The sequence below is a fragment of the Mauremys reevesii genome, linkage group 25 (genome assembly GCF_016161935.1).
Source record: "Mauremys reevesii isolate NIE-2019 linkage group 25, ASM1616193v1, whole genome shotgun sequence".
NCBI lineage: Eukaryota > Metazoa > Chordata > Testudines > Geoemydidae > Mauremys > Mauremys reevesii.
The window spans coordinates 12,317,240-12,335,261 of NC_052647.1; the positions used below are offsets into that span (position 1 = coordinate 12,317,240).

The 18,022-nt window shown below is 66.9% G+C and overlaps 2 protein-coding genes across 3 annotated transcripts; one reads left to right on the forward strand and one right to left on the reverse strand.

The window, feature by feature from the left end:
* Positions 1-3,653: 3,653 nt before the first annotated feature.
* On the forward strand, positions 3,654-12,787 carry KEAP1 (kelch like ECH associated protein 1). The gene is made up of 6 exons (XM_039514078.1): positions 3,654-3,762; positions 7,035-7,680; positions 9,852-10,537; positions 11,400-11,605; positions 11,841-12,017; positions 12,097-12,787. Exons 2-6 carry the CDS (start codon positions 7,138-7,140, stop codon positions 12,261-12,263), a joined length of 1,779 nt encoding a protein of 592 aa, XP_039370012.1. The 5' UTR covers positions 3,654-3,762; positions 7,035-7,137; the 3' UTR covers positions 12,264-12,787.
* Positions 12,788-12,853: 66 nt separating this feature from the next.
* On the reverse strand, positions 12,854-17,913 carry SPC24 (SPC24 component of NDC80 kinetochore complex). 2 transcript variants are annotated; one of them, XM_039514110.1, is made up of 6 exons: positions 17,761-17,913; positions 14,920-15,119; positions 14,408-14,552; positions 14,134-14,226; positions 13,774-13,850; positions 12,854-12,995 (listed from the first exon to the last, which is right to left on the reverse strand). In XM_039514110.1, the coding sequence occupies exons 2-6, from the start codon at positions 15,083-15,085 to the stop codon at positions 12,889-12,891; spliced, it is 588 nt and encodes a 195-aa protein (XP_039370044.1). In that variant the 5' UTR covers positions 15,086-15,119; positions 17,761-17,913; the 3' UTR covers positions 12,854-12,888. The 2 variants fall into 2 exon arrangements, with proteins under 2 accessions (XP_039370044.1, XP_039370043.1); XM_039514109.1 differs by having other exon boundaries at positions 13,738-13,850.
* Between the last annotated feature and the right edge of the window lie 109 nt (positions 17,914-18,022).

Sequence of the window (18,022 nt, forward strand, 5' to 3'; positions counted from 1 at the left end):
TAGTGTGGCAGCGAGTCCTCTGGGCTCCCAGGCCCGCTTTCGGGCTCCCCCGCCGGGTGCAAGGCCCTGGCCTTGGCAGAGGTACCAGCGGGCACCCAGAGGGGGCACCGCTAGCTGGGTTGCTCCTGAGAGCCGGCAGGGAGGCAGCGGCGGGAGCCCCGTTATTCAGGAGGCTCCAGGCCCGAGGGGAGCAGCTGCTGTGGCCCAGCCCGTGGCCAGGTCAGGTGGTGGCTGAGGGCTGCCACCCTCGATGTCCCTGGGGAACAGCTGAGGTGGGGTGACCTGGAAGGGAGGGACCCCGTGGGCGGTTCTGAGGCCCCTGGTGATTTCTAGCACATCCCTCAGAGCCTGACACAGGCCCAGAGGGCCCCTCAAGGGCAAGTATGAAATCCAAGTCCCAGGCCCTCCGAGACACCCAGCGAGAGAACGTTTAACAGAACCCAGGAGTCCTGGCTCCCAGCCTCCCCTCTAACCACCAGCCCCCACGCCCCTCCCAGAGCCGGGATAGAGCCCAGGAGTCCTGGCTCCCAGCCCCCCCCCACTAGTCCCCCCTCCCCTCCCCTCCCCCAGCCAGGGAGAGAACCCAGGAGTCCTGGCTCCCAGCCTCCCTCTAACCACCAGCCCCCCCAGGAGTCCTGGCTCCCAGCCCCCACTAGTCCCCTCCTCCCAGCCAGGAGAGAACCCAGGAGTCCTGGCTCCCAGCCCCCCACTAGCCCCGACTCCCCGAGCTGGGATAGAACCCAGGAGTCCTGGCTCCCTTTCTACCCACTAGGCCCGGCTGCTGGAGTCTGCTGAGCCCATCTGCGGATGCTCCCTGCAGTGCAGGATCCTCACGCCAGGTGGCGCTCTCTGGCATTGGTGCCTGTATTGACCGCCTGGCTGGGCAGAAGCTGAAATGACATGGGGGGGCTTGGGGGGGTCGGGGGGGGTGAGCTCCCTATGGGCGGGGCCAGGAACGGCCGGCCCGCTGCAGCTTCCTGCCCCCACCCAGCTCTGAACCTGCCCTGAGCCCCAGTCGTTAACTTCCAGCACATGGACCTGGGGGGTAAATCCTGGGGACTCCCCCTCACCCTCCACTTCCCACATTCTCACCCAGCTCCCCGCTGTGGGATCACAGGGCACTGACCCTGTCCAGCCTCGCCTACCCTGCTCCAACCACCGGCCCCCACTCCCCTCCCAGAGCCGAGAGAGAACCCAGGAGTCCTGGCTCCCAGCCCCCCTGCTCCAACCACTGGACCCCACTCCCCTCCCAGAGCCGAGAGAGAACCCAGGAGTCCTGGCTCCCAGCCCGCCCTGCTCTGACCCACCGGCCCCCACTCCCCTCCCAGAGCCAGGAGAGGACCCAGGAGTCCTGGCTCCCAGCCCCCCTGCTCTAACCACTGGACCCCACTCCCCTCCCAGTGACAGGAGAGAACCCAGGAGTCCTGGCTCCCAGCCTGCCCCCACTCTAACCCACCAGCCCCCACTCCCTTCCCAGAGCTGGGGAGAGAACCCAGGAGTCCTGGCTCCCAGCCTGCCCCCACTCTAACCCACCAGCCCCCACTCCCTTCCCAGAGCTGGGGAGAGAACCCAGGAGTCCTGGCTCCCAGCCCCTCCACTAACCACAAGACCCTGCTCCCCTCCCAGAGCTGGGGAGAGAACCCAGCAGTCCTGACTCCCAGACCTCTCTCCACCCCCGCTTTAACCACTAGACCCCATTCCCCTTCCTGAGCTGGGGAGGGGAGTGGGGTCCAATGGATTAGAACAGGGGGAGGGGGTTGGAGCCAGGACTGCTGGGTTCTCTCTCCGGTGCTGTGACCTCGAAGCATCATGTCCTCGAGTGAAAATCCACCTGTCCCAAATGCCCAAGGGCTCAGTCCTGACTCCTGCTTTGCTGCCCCCCACCTGTGGGGCACCAGGCTTGGCAGGGAAAACGCAGCCCAGGGCAGCGCCTTTCACACGAGCCATGGTAGAGCCCTGCACCGATACATTTGTATCTGGATCCGATCCGTGATCCGCAAACACGGTGCGAGGATATTGGCGGCTTTGCAGCGCTCGGGCATCTCCCCGGGCACCAGGCACAGGGGCACACGGGTGTCTGGGCAGGGAGCGTGGGAAGTATCTGGCACCAGCAATTCCCACGCAGCCTCAGCCACGAGTGGCTGGACATGGCTCCGGCTGCCACTGCGCCTGCGTCACCCAGAGGGGGGCGCTGTGCCGCCGCAGAGATGCAGCCACCTCTGGGGGGGAGCGTGGAGACTGTTTATACAGGGTGCCGAGATGCAGCTGTCAGTGTTTCTGGCAGCGAGGGCCTGAGCTGAGGCCCTGACCTCTCTCCAAAGAGGGGCAGGTGAGCCCAGCAGGAAGAAGGGGGCTAGGCTGGTCCCCCTGCCCTCCGGGGTGACTGGGGAGTTACCCTGCGGGACAGGATGGGGCCCGAGGCTGGAAGACGGGGCCCAGCGGTGCAGGTGGCTCCCAGCAGACGGAGAGAGGAATGAGTCAGGCCCGTGCACTCGCTCGAGACCCAAATGGCTTTTCGACCCTCCAAGGCGGGGGGGGAGCGGGGGGGGGGAGGATCCTGGGTGCCCCCCCTTTACTCCCCCCACTTTCACTTTCAGAATCACATGACCACCAGCGTTTGGGGCAGGGCATGTCCCACAAAGTCCGGCCAGGCCCATTAAAATCCCCCTGCTCTGCACTGAGGGGAGGGGGCTGTAAAACAGACCCTCCACTGCCGGCTGGGGCATCCCCAGATCAGCCCCCCCACCCCTCAGGAGCCCCCCCCCCATGGGATCTCAGCAGGGTGAGCTGGTGCCCACTGTGCTGGACTGAGACCCTGCAAACTCAGTTCACATGGGCCCCAGACAGGAGCAAGGCCAGTGATGGGAGCCAGGGCCCCCCAGAGGGGACGGGCCCCTGCCCCATTCCCTGCCCCCGGAGCCAGCCAGTCTCTGCCCTGGGGCTGGATGGGAGCTGGTGCCCCCCAGAGGGGACGGGCCCCTGCCCCATTCCCCGCCCCCGGAGCCAGCCAGTCCCTGCCCTGGGGCTGGATGGGAGCTGGTGCCCCCCAGAGGGGACGGGCCCCTGCCCCATTTCCTGCCCCATTCCCTGCCCCCGGAGCCAGCCAGTCCCTGCCCTGGGGCTGGATGGGAGCTGGTGCCCCCCAGAGGGGACGGGCCCCTGCCCCATTCCCCGGTAATTTGAGCCCCTCCAGTGAAAGGGCCGAGGGGGGGCAGAGCAGGGGATCCTGGGAGCGCCTGGCTGCAGGGCACGTTCCCTGTCCGGGTACAAAGTCCCCTTCCAGGTGCATCTCCCCGGGGGGGGGGGGGCGAAGGGCAGCCAGGAGCTGCGTGGGGCGTGGGCCCGGCCAGCGAGGGGGGCCCGCCACGGGGATACAACACGGGGGGGGAGGGGCGTGCCGGGGAGGGGGGGACCCATATCCCGGCCTCCCTCCCCCCAGCGCTCCCTGCGCCCAGGCTCGGGCCCCCCGGGCTCCCCGCTCCGAGCTCAGCCCGCCCCGGAGCGGATGCGCCGCTTCCCCGCCGCGTTCTCGAACCCGAACGCCGGGGCCGCCGCGTTCCATCCGGCCGGGGGGGCGGGGAACCCGGGGACTCTTATTCTGACAGCGGCCGGGCTCTGCTTAGTCATGGTGACTCCCCCGCCCCGCGCCGCGCCGCGCCGCTCCTTCCCCCCCAGCCCCAGCCTGCGCCATGGAGGAGCCGAGCCGGGACCGGCCGGGACGAACGGGCGGACCAGGAGGGCAATGGCCGGGGCCATGGCTGGGTTAGTGCCCCCCCCCGGCGAGAGGGGGCCCCCTCGTCCCCGCCCCCCCCGGGCGCATGGGGATCCCCCCAGCCGGGCTCCGGGGCAGGGCATCAGCTCCCCCCCAGTCTGGAGAGGGGGGAAGCCCCCCGTCTGCACTAGGATCCCCAGCCCCCCCCCAGTCTGGAGAGGGGGGAATCCCCCCGTCTGCACTAGGATCCCCAGCCCCCCCCAGTCTGGAGAGGGGGGAATCCCCCCGTCTGCACTAGGATCCCCAGCCCCCCCAGTCTGGAGAGGGGGGAATCCCCCCGTCTGCACTAGGATCCCCAGCCCCCCCTAGCCTGGGCTCCCCCGGAAATGCCACGGACCCCCCGGGAAGTGTGGGGGTAAGACCCCCAAATCCTGAGAGGGGGAGCGAGGGCCTGAGATGAATTTTGGGGGGTCCATTGAGCTGGGAGCGGGAGAAGGAGAAACGGGGGGGGGTCGCGGCCGAACCCCCCCGTCTGGGCCCAGGTGGCGCTTTGTCTCGGTAGCTTTAACTAGCTGTTAGTCGGGGGCGGGGGTTGGGGTGTATTGGACCGTGTGGGGGAGGAGGAGATGTGTAGCTCTCACGGGGGGGGGGTGGCGAATGAAGGTCCCTAGACTGGGGATCCCACCCCCAGACTATGCACCCCCCCCGCAGCCTTTCTCGTTACCGCTCCACGGGCCCCCCAGGAGCCTTCGGGTTCCCGGGGGGGGGTGTCTGGCTGCTGGGGGATTATTCCTGAATTTGGGGTTAACCCCCCTCTCCCCACATCCGGTAGGGGAAGGTGCCCGAAATACCTACGTGTGGGAGCGGAGCTGGCGGGCGGGGGGGGGGGGAATTCGGTGGCTCAGCCCAGCCCCCCTCCGTGCAGGGGCCTTGTTTACAACCCCCCATGCCCAGCTCCCTGGGCAGGTCGGGGGGGGGGGGCTGCCCACGCGTGGGGGCGGCGCGGCCTGGTTAATATTTTCCATTTCTGGCTGCATCAGTGAAATTGCAACACGCTGCCTTGGTGCTGGGGCTCCCCCTGCCACACGCTGCCTCCCCCCCCACCCGAATTCCCCGGGCCTGGGTGGGTGTGGGCTGGGTGATGCACCAGGTTGTTGGGGGGGTTTGTCCTGGGAGCAGGTAGGGGGCTTCGGGGGTGGGAGCCAGGACTCCTGGGTTCCAACCGTGGCCCTGGCAGGGGGCTGGGGCCTAGTGAGTTAGAGGGTGGGGAACCGGGATTCAGGACTCCTGGGTTCCAGCTGTGGCCCTGGGAGAACTGGGGCCTAGTGGGATGGGAGCAGGGATTCAGGACTCCTGGGTTCCAACCCTGGCCCAGGGAGGGGGCTGGGGCCTAGTGGGTTAGAGCAGGGGGTGCTGGGAGTCAGAACTCCTGACCTTTATTCCTGGCTTTGGGCAAACTCCTGCCCCTCTCTGTGCCTCGGTTTCCCCATCTATATAATGGGGATCATGGTACTGTGCTAGTTAGTGTGTGAGTGGGGAACAGGGACCTGCACTGCCTGCTGCCCCCTGCTGGATGGATCAGATTGGCTCAGCAGTGTCATAGGCCCCACGCTGCTAACACCTAATGGAGATTTCTCTTGAGCTGAAGCATGAGAGGCCCGGTCGCTCCCTGCCAGCGCCCGTGCTGGATGCTCCCCTGGTTTGTGAGCCACGCTGGGCCCCCAGGACAGCAGAGGCTGAGTGGGGTGGACGGGATCCACGTTCCTGTCGAGCTCTGATGCAGGTTTTCTGCTCCCCTGGGGAGCCGCACACAAAGCAGAATCTAATAGACACCAGGTGCCCAGCATGACCTGTGGTTAGGCCACTGGGCAGGGACTCAGGACACTTGGGTTCCGTCCCCAGCACTGCCATTGGCCTGCTGGATGAACTTGGGAAGTCACGTCCCCTCTCTGAGCCTCAGTTTACCCTCCCACCTGGTGTCTGTCAAGACTGTGAGCTCTTTGGGGCAAGGACTGTCACTCACTTGCAGCCTGGGCAGCACCTGGCACCACGGTGCCGGGGTTTCCAGGTGCTACCATGGTGCACAGACTAGGGCAGAGGTTAGCTGAGACGGGGAAATCCTGCCCTCTGGCCTGGGCTCCGAACCCAAGCGGGCTGCCAATTAGCACTGGGCAGATCTGGGGCCGGGAGATGGGACAGACAGAGACCTTGAGAGCAGAAATGATCCTTGTGAGTCAGTGAGGGGGATGCTCAGCGTGTTTGGAGGTGGGCCTCACGGTGGGGGGGATAGCTCAGTGGTTTGAGCATTGGCCTGCTAAACCCAGGGTTGTGAGTTCAATCCTTGAGGGGGCCACTTAGGGATCTGGGGCAAAAATTGGTCCTGCTAGTGAAGGCAGGGGCTGGACTCAATGGTCCCTTCCAGTTCTAGGAGATTGGTATATCTCCAATTATTACCTATTAGGTGTATTATGGTAGCTCCCAGGTGCCCCCCCCCGCCATGGCCAAGGCCACACAGTGCTAGGAGCTGTATGTTATTAGGTGTATTACGGCAGCTCCCAGCCCCCAGGGTGCTAGGAGCTGTATGTTATTAGGTGTATTACGGCAGCTCCCAGCCCCCAGGGTGCTAGGTGCTGTACATTATTAGATGTATTACAGTAGCTCCCAGTCTCCCCCCCAAGCTGTGTCTCAGGCCCCACGGCGCTAGGTGCAGCCCACCCGATCTGAGTCTAAGCCACACAAGGGGGGGTCTGAAGTTACCAGTATTATCTGCAGCCTCCCTACCCCCAATCCAGCCCCAAACAACCCCCTGTGTTAGCGCTCGGGGCAGGTCCCCTCTGGGCGGTGACTGTGTCAGTGTGACCCCCCCCCCCACTGGGGGGGGGCAATCGGAGGGACTGGCTCTGGGGTCCAGAGTCTGTGTTTATAGCCCGGCTAGTGGGGAATGAGCTGGGGTCGCTTCCAGTCACTTACAGCTGCACAGAGCTGGGGGGGGGGAGCTTCGGCCCTGCAGACCCTTTGCCTGACCCTGCTGAATTGTTGGGGTCCCCGGCTGCACCAGGCGCCCGTGGCCCAGACCTCACCCCGCGGCCGAGCTGGGCCCTCGTTCCCGGTGATTCCTCCTCGTTGATGCTCAGACCCACCACCACCAAAGCAGCTCCCAAGGGGGAGCCTCGGGGCCCCCCTGGCCTGGCTCGCTGGGGGCTGCGGCTGGCCGTACAGGGGATCTGCCCGGTGTGGAGAGAGCCCCTCGGTCCGAGCCGGGCTGGCCCCTGGGCTGAGGGGTGGGGGCCCCGTCTAACCCCGTGTCTCCCTCCCCGTGCAGGTGTGGCATTGCTGTGGTGCCCCAGGGCTCAGTAAGACTCCTGCCGGCGTAGCCCCCCCCCAGCTCAGTTGCCCCCTGCGATGTGCCCCCGCCGGCCTCGGTGATGTACGCGCCGGAGTGCAAGGCGGAGGTGACGCCGTCTCACCACGGGCACCGTTCGTTCAGCTACACCCTGGAGGAGCACACCAAGCAGGCCTTCGGCATCATGAACCAGCTGCGCCTGAGCCAGCAGCTGTGTGACGTCACCCTGCGGGTGCGCTACCAGGACGCCCCCCCGGCCGACTTCCAGGCCCACAAGGTGGTGCTGGCCTCCTCCAGCCCCGTCTTCAAGGCCATGTTCACCACGGGGCTGCGGGAGCAGGCCATGGAGGTGGTGCCCATCGAGGGCATCCACCCCAAGGTGATGGAGCGGCTCATCGAGTTCGCCTACACGGCCTCCATCTCGGTGGGCGAGAAGTGCGTGGTGCACGTCATGAACGGCGCCGTCATGTACCAGATCGACAGCGTGGTCAAGGCCTGCTGCGACTTCCTGGTGCAGCAGCTGGACCCCAGCAACGCCATCGGCATCGCCAACTTCGCCGAGCAGATCGGCTGCACCGAGCTGCACCAGCGGGCCCGCGAGTACATCTACATGAACTTCGGCGAGGTGAGCGGGCGGGGCCGTGGGGCTGTGGGCTGGGGTGCGTCCCCCGGCTTTCCAGCCCCCTGGCAGGAGCCCCTCGGCCTGCCAGAGCCCCCGGGGGACCCGCTCTGCCCGCAGGCCTGGCCACGCGCCTCACCGCCTCCGCGGCTGAGCCTCTGGGCTCCAGCCCTCCTGCTGCCCGCCCTGAGCTCTGCCCCGGGGGTCCGGCTGAGCCCCACGCCTGACCCAGCCCTGGCCCCTCTGCAGGGACCAGCGCGGCTCAGCCAGGACTGGCAGCGGCCCCCGGCCGCGCTCCCCAAGCAGAGACGGGCTCCTTAGCCCCCGGCCCGGGGACGGCCCCCGGTTGGCGCAGAGCAGTGAAGGCTCCGACATGGGCCATGCGGCCAAGCCGGGGCTCCACCCGGCCAAGCTGCCGTGGGTCCGTCTGGGCTGGATCTCCGGCTCTGTCAGTCCCGGTGAGAGCTGCTGAGCCCCCGACACCTCTCAGGCCCAGGCATTCAGTCTGGAGCAGCGATTTAACCCCTCGGTAACCCCCGTCCCAAGCCCGAGTCCCTGCACGGCCTATCAGAATATCAGCAAATTCCCCCTTGGCCACCTCTCTTCCCCTTGGAGGCAGAACGGAGCCGGGTCCCAGCTCTCCCTTTGCCATCGCCCGGCCCGGCCCACCCGGCCGCGGGTCCGTAGCCCGGTTCCGAGCAGCGTCACGTCCTGCCTGGGCTCTGGGCCGGGAGATGGCACTGGCAGGGGGGCGCGGGGAGTTCTCCTGCACCACCCCAAAACCTTTGGGTTTGAAACTGGGCTGGGGTCCTGCCAACCTGCCCCCCCTTGTGTAGCTCCCTCGGCTGCAGCCCAGGCCCCCTGACTCCCTGACCAGGCCTCGCTCACCAGCGGCAGCCTCCCAGCTGCTTTACCCTTCTCTGGGGCTTCCCTGAGCCCCGGGCAGGGCAAACCTGCCTGGCCGACCCCCTGCCCGGCCCTGCCTGGGTCTCAGCCACCCCCGGGCTCAGCTCGGCCTCTGCTGGCTGCCTCGGTCCCAGCACCCGGCTCCAGGGAGGTTCCACCCGAGCGGGTGACTCATCTCCCCGCGGAGCTGGGTGGGGGCCGCCCCGCTGCACGTAGCTGCTTGCTGAGCCCCCCACCGCCCATCTCAGCTTCTCGCTCCCTGGCAGGGCTTGGCCCGGCCCTCGGCGCTGCCAGGGAGAGTGACTCCGTGGGGCTGAGATGGTGGGGACCCCTCGCTCCGCCCGGTGCCTGCCCAGCGAGTGGAGCCGGAGGTGGGGCAAACGGCTTCAGGTGTGAATCCTGCCCCGGTCTCGGCCCTTCGGCCTCCAGCGGGGTTTGCAAGGGTCCTGTGTGTCCCAGAATCTCCCCCTGCCGCCCCACTGGCCACCCCCTTCCGCTCCACAAGCGTCGAGCCCAGGCGCGTTCAGCAGGAGGTGCCCGGCTGGGAGCCCGTCGGCCAGCGCCCCGGTGCCCAGCTGGGTGGCTGCCTTGCTCCGAACGCTCCGTCCCGCGGGTCCCTGGGGGGGGCTGGGCAGCCGGACACACCCCTGTTCTCACGCCCCAGGCCCCCTGCCCGCGTGCGCTCTGCTGCCCTGCGGGGGCTGCTGCTCCCTCCATGTTGGGTTTATCCAAATCTCCCTGGGCCAGGCCCCAGGCTTCAGCCACTGCCCTTGGGGGCTCTTCATCCCCAGACCTACGGTCCCCAAACTCCTGCCGGCCTCCCCTGTGCAGCTCCGTTGGCTTCCGGGGCACGAGCCCTGGCCAGCGTGTGGGGCCAGGTCTCCTCCAACCCAGCCGGGTCCCACAAACGCCCCGGCGCCCCCAGCCCCACCCCCACGCAGGGCTCACCCGGCTCTTTGCACACCCCGAGCCCAGGGATCAGGGAACTGGTCGTAGGCCCCACTAGCTGCGGCCTCAGGCCCGAGTAAGGGGGCTGGGCCGTGGGGTGAGCGAGGCTGCAGCTGGGGGGGGGGGGGGGGACAATCCAGCGGCGGGGGTTAGTGGTGGTGGTGGGGGGGACGGGGCTGCAAAAGGACCCCCTGAGCTGGGCCCTGCCTTGCCCTGCTCCCATGCCTGCGATGGCAGCACCCTCTAGTGGCTGCAGCCTGCAGTAGCAGTTCTGGCTGCCCCCCGCCCCCCCTGCGCCCCCCAGTCACGGCCTCTCCCCCCAGGTGGTCAAGCAGGAGGAGTTCTTCAACCTCTCGCACTGCCAGCTGGTGACGCTGATCAGCCGGGACGAGCTGAACGTGCGCTGCGAGTCCGAGGTCTTCCACGCCTGCATCAACTGGGTGCAGTACGACTGCGCCAGCCGGCGGCTCTACGTGCAGGCCCTGCTGCAGGCCGTGCGCTGCCACTCGCTCACCCCCCACTTCCTGCAGACCCAGCTGCAGAAGTGCGAGCTCCTGCAGGCGGACGCCCGCTGCAAGGACTACCTGGCGCAGATCTTCCAGGAGCTCACCCTGCACAAGCCCACCAAGGGCATGGCCACGCGCGCCCCCAAGGTGGGCCAGCTCATCTACACGGCCGGCGGCTACTTCCGCCAGTCGCTCAGCTACCTGGAGGCCTACAACCCCTGCGACGGCGCCTGGCTGCGGCTGGCGGACCTGCAGGTGCCCCGCAGCGGGCTGGCCGGCTGCGTGGTCGGGGGGCTGCTCTACGCCGTCGGGGGGCGGAACAACTCGCCCGACGGCAACACGGACTCCAACGCCCTCGACTGCTACAACCCCATGACCAACCAGTGGTCGCCCTGCGCCCCCATGAGCGTCCCCCGCAACCGCATCGGCGTGGGCGTCATCGACGGCCTGATCTACGCCGTGGGCGGCTCGCACGGCTGCATCCACCACAACAGCGTGGAGAGGTGACGTGGCGCCTGGGCGTCCCGGGCCCCCCCCCAGCCAGTGACAGAGGCCAGGATGGGGGCCCAGGCGTCCCGGGCCCCCCACAAGCCACTGATAGAGCCCAGGATGGGGACCCAGGCGTCCTGCCCCCCCCCAAGCCAGTGACAGAGGCCAGGATGGGGGCCCAGGCATCTTGCCCCCCCCCAAGCCAGTGACAGAGGCCAGGATGGGGACCCAGGTGTCCCAGGCACCCCCCAAGCCAGTGACAGAGGCCAGGATGGGGACCCAGGAGTCCCGGGCTCCCCACAAGCCAGTGACAGACGCCAGGATGGGGACCCAGGCGTCCCGGGCCCCCCCCAAGCCAGTGACAGAGGCCAGGATGGGGACCCAGGCGTCCTGCCCCCCCCCAAGCCAGTGACAGAGTCCAGGATTGGGACCCAGGAGTCCCGGGCTCCCCACAAGCCAGTGACGGAGCCCAGGATGGGACCCCAGGCGTCCCGGGCCCCCCACAAGCCAGTGACGGAGCCCAGGAGTCCTGGGCCCCATGAACCAGGGTCAGGACCCAGGCGTCCTCCCAAGCCAGTGACAGAGGCCAGGAGTCCTGGGCCCCATGAACTAGGGGCAGGACCCAGGCGTCCATGGCACTGGTGCCTCGGGAGAGTCCCTGCCCCAGCCTAGCCAAAGGCTGGCCGAGGACCAGAGGCACCCAGAGGGGACGGGACTTGCCCAGGGTCTTCCCCCAGGGCAGTGGCACAGCATCCCTGAGTCCCACGCCAGCCTCCCCCGGCCCCTTGGCTCGGGAGCAGGGAGCTTTGCCGCTGCTGCCCCCCCCTCCGGCCGGTGGCCTGCCCTGGTGCCTGACGTTGCCCTCTGGCCCCGCAGGTATGAGCCGGAGCGGGACGAGTGGCAGCTCGTGGCGCCCATGCTGACACGCAGGATCGGCGTGGGGGTGGCCGTGCTGAACCGCCTCCTCTACGCCGTGGGCGGCTTTGACGGCAGCAGCCGGCTCAGCTCGGCCGAGTGCTACTACCCGGAGCGGGACGAGTGGCGCATGATCGCCCCCATGCAGACCATCCGGAGCGGAGCGGGTAAGCGAGGGGCCAGGGGCTTTCTGCTGGCGGGGGGGCTGGGCACCGGCTCTCCCCAGGCCTGGCAGCCCTGCAGGGGTGGGGCCGGGTCTCAGGGACCCTGAGCTGGGCCTAAGCCAGCCGCTGCTGCCTGTGCAGCTTGAGGGGGGGGTTGGTCCCTGCCCCCCCAGCGTTGGCTGGGATGGGTGCGTGCTGCCCCCGCCCCCGCTGACCCTGCCGCTCCGTGTTCCCACAGGCGTCTGTGCCCTCAACAACTGCATCTACGCCATGGGGGGCTACGACGGCACGGAGCAGCTGCACAGTGTGGAGCGCTACGATGTGGAGACGGACACCTGGGCCTTCGCCGCCCCCATGGGGCACCGGCGCAGTGCGCTGGGCGTCACCGTGCACCAGGGCAAGATCTACGTGCTGGGTGAGTCTGGGGGGCCCTGGCTCCGGCTGGGGCAGGGCAGCGGGAACCGAGTGATGGCAACAGCCTCTCCCCCCCGCAGGCGGCTACGACGGCCACACCTTCCTGGACAGCGTGGAGTGCTACGACCCCGCCAGCGACACGTGGACGGAGGTGACGCGCATGACGTCCGGGCGCAGCGGGGTGGGCGTGGCCATCACCATGGAGCCGTGCCGCAAGCAGGTGGACCAGCAGCTCGACTGCTGCTAGCGCTGCGCCCAGCCGGGGCGGCTCCGCACCCCCCAGCGCAGGGGTCAGTGTTACCCAGCCGGGCCGGGCAGCCCCCTGCGGCTGCTCCCACTCTAGGGGGGAAGCGTTTTTCCAAGTGCCAAGCGGGGTGGGGGCAGGGAAGTGCTGCCCCCCCTCCCAGCAATGCATCCCCCTCCCCACCCGCCCTTTAGTTCAGAGATGGGAACGTGGGGTCTTCCCAGCCCCCTCCCTCCTCGGGAGGAGCCTGTGCGAGGTGGCCAAGGAGCGTGGCGGAGTCTCTGGCTCCCGGGCCAGGCAGGGCGGCTCGGGCCATGGCAGCTGGGCCAGGCCCCGGGGATGGGGGGACGTTCTCCCCCAGGGCTCTGGGAGCAAACGGACGAGCAGCCCCAGCAGGGTTGGCAGCAGCTGCAGTTACGGACCAGCCGAGTGTCTCTTACCGGTCCCGCTCCAGCCCAAGCTGGGCCATGGGTTTTAATGATTTCAAACGCTGATTGTTACAGGAATAAAAAATCCCTTTGTGATTAGCCCGGGGTCCGGCCTCCCTCCCTCCCGCGGGCGAGGCCCGAGCCGGCCTCAGGCGCCCGCCCGCCCGCATGCAGCCAGACGGGGCTGGCTTGGGGCCGCGTCACCAGGCCGTGTCCACCAGGCTCCACAGGTAGTCGCTGATGAAGCACCGGGAGAGCTGGCTGCTGTCCAGGCTGATGGGCTGAGCGATGGCTGGGCCGTGATGGACTGGGGGGGGGCGGGTAAGGAAATAGACGCGGCTGCTAGCCAGGGGGGTGTCCCCTCAGAAAGGATGCTGCCTTTGATCTGCGGGTGCCCCCCCCCAAAGGATACTGCCTTTGATGTGCGGGTGCCCCCCCCAAAGGATGCTGCCTTTGATCTGCGGGTGCCCCCTCTCCCCCCCAAAGGATACTGCCTTTGATGTGCGGGTGTCCCCTCTCCCCCCCCGAAAGGATACTGCCTTTGATGTGCGGGTGCCCCCCCCCCAAAGGATACTGCCTTTGATGTGCGGGTGCCCCCCCCCCAAAGGATACTGCCTTTGATGTGCGGGTGCCCCCCCCAAAGGATACTGCCTTTGATCTGTGGGTGTCCCCCCCAAAGGATACTGCCTTTGATCGGCGGGTGCCCCCCCAAAGGATGCTGTCTTTAATCTGCGGGTGCCCCCCCCACAAAGGATACTGCCTTTGATCTGCGGGTGCCCCCCCCAAAGGATACTGCCTTTGATCTGCGGGTGTCCCCTCCCCCCCCCTCCAAAGGATACTGCCTTTGATGTGCGGGTGCCCCCCCCAAAGGATACTGCCTTTGATCTGCGGGTGTCCCCTCTCCCCCCCCCCCAAAGGATACTGCCTTTGATGTGCGGGTGTCCCCCTCTCCCCCCCCAAAGGATACTGCCTTTGATCTGCGGGTGTCCCCCTCTCCCCCCGCAAAGGATACTGCCTTTGATCTGCGGGTGCCCCCCCCCAAAGGATACTGCCTTTGATCTGCGGGTGCCCCCCCCAAAGGATACTGCCTTTGATGTGCGGGTGCTCACACTCGTAGTCCCAGTCGATCCGGCTGATCTTGTAATAAAGCTGCGCGATGTACCTGTGGGATGCAGCTGTTAGCACCTGGCCCTGCCGGCCCGGCCCAGCACGTGGCCTTTGGTCCCAGGCTGGATCCCGTTTGGGTGGGGCTCAGGCCCGGCGGGGGAGCCAGGCCCTTGAAGGGATCCCCAGAGCAGCTGGCTGCGTTGTGCCTGCCTGCGAAACCCAAGCCCCAGAGCCCGGGCGCGATATTCCAGCCCATTAACCACGGCCGGCAGCACAGCTCAGAGCCCCGGGCTCGGCCGGGCAGGGCCCTGGCACGTCCCGCCCCGCCCCGCGCTCACGTTGCAGAATTGACCATGCCAGCGTCGTCCTCCATGTCGTCCTGCAGGCGTCCGAGCTCGGCCCTCAGCTCCTCCAGCTCTCGCCGCAAGGCAGTATGGCAGGCAGTGAAGGAAGCATGGCTCTGACTGGTTCCCCTCCCTGCCCCCCGAACCGGGTGCCCGGCTAGGCCCACCCGCCCTGGGAGATGCCTGGGCCTGGGGCTGAGCCTCAGGGTTCACCCAGGGGCGCGCTGGGTCTGCAGAGCTGCAGGCAGCGGCTGAGCGAGAAGGATATCTGCTGTCAGCCCTCAGGCTGGCGTCGTCCTCCCTGGCTCTCCGCAGCGCCTCTTCCATCGCCCGCACCTTCTGCAGGCTGCTCTGCAGCTCCTCTTCCCCCGCCAGGAGCGTCTGCGCCACCGTCTCCTCCGTGGCTAGGAGATCTGCAGGGGGGAGGCAGCCTTCGCACCGGGTCCCCTGCTACACGGGGAGGGCGCCCGACTTGCGCCGAGTGACCCCAGCCAAGCCACACGGCTCCCTCCCCCCGCGTCCCTGCAGGGGGGGTCAGTGGGTCCCGCCTGGCTCTGGGCCCCCCCATGGTTCTTGGCGCCACGGGGAGCTGAGCCGCTCTCTGATTGGTTCCCTGGGAGCGGAGCGAGCGAGGCCTGCAGGCCTCGGGCTGGGTTTCAGCCAAGCTAGAACCGCACCCCAGGGAGCCGCCTGGCCGGCAGCACCCCCCCTCTGGGGAGAGGGCCTGAGTTAACTGCAGTGGGGCCGCACCCCACACGGCTCCAGGGGGGCAGCACCTACCTTTAACCAGCTGCGCCGCCGTCAGCTGCGTATCCAGGAGCTTGTCAAACATCTTCTCCTGTTTGTCCAGGCTTCTCTTCAGCAGGTTCCCAGCCCCACCTGCTGCCAGCAGCTTCAGCAGCTCCTTGCTCACCTCCTCCATCTCCTGCATCTGTTCGTTCATCATGGCCGTGGGCGGTCGCTCCCCGCACTCAGAGGCACTGCGGTAAAAGAGCAGGTTGTGAGACCCTGCACATCTTCCAGTCCCATCCCCTGTTCCTTTACCCAGTCCCCTCCGGCCTGAGCCACGAGGCAGCTCCGGTTAGGGCCCCACAGATGGCAGAGGTGGAAAAGGCCTCCAGGGTGGGATGCAGCATCCCCCTACCAAGGGTCTCTCTAGGGCCACGATGAATCACTGTGGAGAGGGCTTCACTCCCCCCAGCTGCTCGCTGCCCCGCGGTCTCCCAGGGCTCGGCTTTACGGCCATGTGAATGCAAGTCAGCACCTAAGAGCAGCCAGACTGGGTCAGGCTAACGGTCCAGCCTGTCTCTGACAGCGGCCAGCGGCAGGTGCTTCAGCAGCAATTATCCAGTGAGCCACCCCTTGCCGTCCAGTGCCCGATTCTGGCAGGCAGAGGGTTAGGGATACTCAGAGCAGGGAGCTGTGTCCCTGCCATCCTGGCTAACAGCCATTGAGGGACCCAGCCTCCAGGAACTGAGCTAACACTGTTCGGAACCACGTTCTACTTTTGGCCTTCACAACATCCCCTGGCAGTGAGTTCCACAGGCTGCCTGTGTGTTCTGTGAAGTGCAACTTCCTTAGGCTTGTTGCCTGTTAGCTTCATTGGGTGACCCTAGTTCTTGAAGGGGTAAATAACACTTCCTGGTTCACTCTCCCTGTACCATGTGATCTTACAGCCCTCTCACAGATCCCCCTTAGTCGTCTCTGTTCCAAGCTGAGCAGTCCCAGCCTGGCTAATCTCGCCACATGGCAGCTGTTCCGTCCCCCTCATCATTTCTGTTGCTCTTCTCTGCATCTTTTCCAATTCTGTCAGCTCTTTTTTGGGACGGGGCGACCGCATCTGCAGGCAGGATTCAAGGTGTGGGCGTCCCATGGATTTATACAGAGGCAGACAGAAAATATCCTGTTTATTATCTCTCCCGTTCCTAACAGCCTGTTCGCTTTCGACGGCTGCTGCCCACTGAGCGGATGAGCAGCACCAGCTAATTTAGACCCCTTCATTTTGTACATACAGTTGGGATGATGTTTTCCACTGTGCATTGCTTTGCACTTACCAACAGTGAATTTCATCGGCCGTTGTGTTGCCCAGTCACCCAGATTTGTGAGATCCCTTTGCAGCTCTTCGCCGTCTGCCTGGGCCTTAACTATCTTGAGTAGTTTTGTATCATCTGCAAATGTTGCCACCTCACTGTTCACCCCTTTTCCAGACCATTTCTGAATCTGTTGAACTGCCCTGGGCCCAGTACAGACCCTGGGGGACACAATTATTTACCTCTCTCCATTCTGAAAACCGGCCAGTTATTCCTACTCTAGTTCCTCTCTTTAACCAGTTACTGATCCAGGAGGGAAGCTCACTTTGCTTCAGAGCCTTTGTTGAGGGACCTTGTCAAAGGCTTTCGGAAAGTCCAGGTACACTATAGCCGCCGGATCACCATTGTCTGCATCTTTGTTGAGCTCCCCAGAGAATTCCAGCAGCCGGGGAGGCACCATGCTTCCCCTTTGCAAAAGCCCTGCTGACTTCCCCCCACAAATCAGGTTCATCTGTGTGTCTGACCAGTCTCCTCTTCACCATCACGTCACCCCAGCGGCCTGGGGCTGAAGTTAAGCTACCTGGCCTGGAATAGCCAGGCTCCTTTAAAATCAGCATCACCGTAGCTACCCACCAGGGAGCTGGGCCCGAGGCGGATTGAAGCCAGAGGTTACACACCACCGTGAGTTCTGCAATTTCATATGTGAATTGCTGCAGGATGCTTGGGTCAAACCGTCTGATCCTGGTGCCTTATTACTGTTTAATTTATCCATTTGTTCCCAAACCTGCTCTCCTGACAGCTCAGTCTGGGCCTAGACGGACCAGCTTGGGCCTGAGCTCTCAGCCAGACCCAAACACCTGCCGGCAGCGTGCTGGGGCCTGGGGCCTGCCAGGCGAACAGCCCGACCAGCTCTCCCACCATCCCTGCTGCACTAGGCACCGGGGGACGTGCGCCCGGCAGCCCGAGCGCCTCCCGGGGGAAGCGGGGCCCGGGGAGCCGCTGCGATGGAGCCAGGCTGGCTGGAGAGAACCCTGCCAGGGGCTGCCCTGCACGTGCAGCGCCGAGCACCCCCCGGGGGAAGCGGGGCCCGGGGAGCCGCTGCGAGGGAGCCAGGCTGGCTGGAGAGAACCCTGCCAGGGGCTGCCCTGCACGTGCAGCGCCGAGCACCGGGGCACCTCGGGCTGGGGCCACCCGAGGGCCCAGGACTCCCAGCGCGAGGGAGGGGGGGAGGGGGGGGGCGGCGGCCGCAGCGCTGCCCCAGGCCCGGGGGCAGGGGCCCGAGCCCCGGGTCTCGCCGGCGCGAAGGTGCCGCGGCTGCTTCAAATCGAGCCGCTCCCAGGGCTGCCCCGCCCCTCGGCCCGGCCCCGCAGCGCAGGCCCCCGGCCGCTCCCCAATGGGGCCCGAGGGGCGAGTCGGAGTCACGGGCGGGCTCCCTGCGGGGGGGGGGTGCCGGGGAGGGGGCGGGGCTAAGCCCGGGGCTGCCAGGGGGGTGTCGGGGAGGGGGCGGGGCTAAGCCCGGGGGTGTCGGGGAGGGGGCGGGGCTAAGCCCGGGGCTGTCGGGCCGGGCGGGGGCTCCGGGCCCCGCGCTCACCTCCAGCCGCTCGTCCGGTCGCTCTGGCGAGGAGGCGGGACCTAGACACCCCGGCCCCGCCCCCAGCGCCTGGCCATTGGCCTCCGCGGCCGCCGCTCGCCGGGGATTGGCCGCCCCGCCTCGCCCAATCGGAGCCCGCCCGCCCGGCTCGCGCCGCTTTTGAAAAAACGACCGAGGGAGGCGGGGGTTGGCGACTTCACGCACGCGCAGTAGGAGGGGACCATAGCCCCGCCCCTGCCCATTGCGCATGCGCTCCGTCCTG

Bases quoted from the DNA above. Each gene is read 5' to 3' on its own strand.
- KEAP1 (XM_039514078.1), top strand. From the start codon at position 7,138: ATGTACGCGCCGGAGTGCAAGGCGGAGGTGACGCCGTCTCACCACGGG. The intron at 7,681-9,851 runs GTGAGCGGGCGG...CTCTCCCCCCAG, and splicing joins TCTACATGAACTTCGGCGAG to GTGGTCAAGCAGGAGGAGTT. The intron at 11,606-11,840 runs GTAAGCGAGGGG...GTGTTCCCACAG, and splicing joins GACCATCCGGAGCGGAGCGG to GCGTCTGTGCCCTCAACAAC.
- SPC24 (XM_039514109.1), bottom strand. From the start codon at position 15,085: ATGATGAACGAACAGATGCAGGAGATGGAGGAGGTGAGCAAGGAGCTG. The intron at 14,227-14,407 runs ATATCCTTCTCG...TGCCTGCCATAC, and splicing joins AGCCTGAGGGCTGACAGCAG to TGCCTTGCGGCGAGAGCTGG. The intron at 13,851-14,133 runs GTGAGCGCGGGG...TGCATCCCACAG, and splicing joins GGCATGGTCAATTCTGCAAC to GTACATCGCGCAGCTTTATT.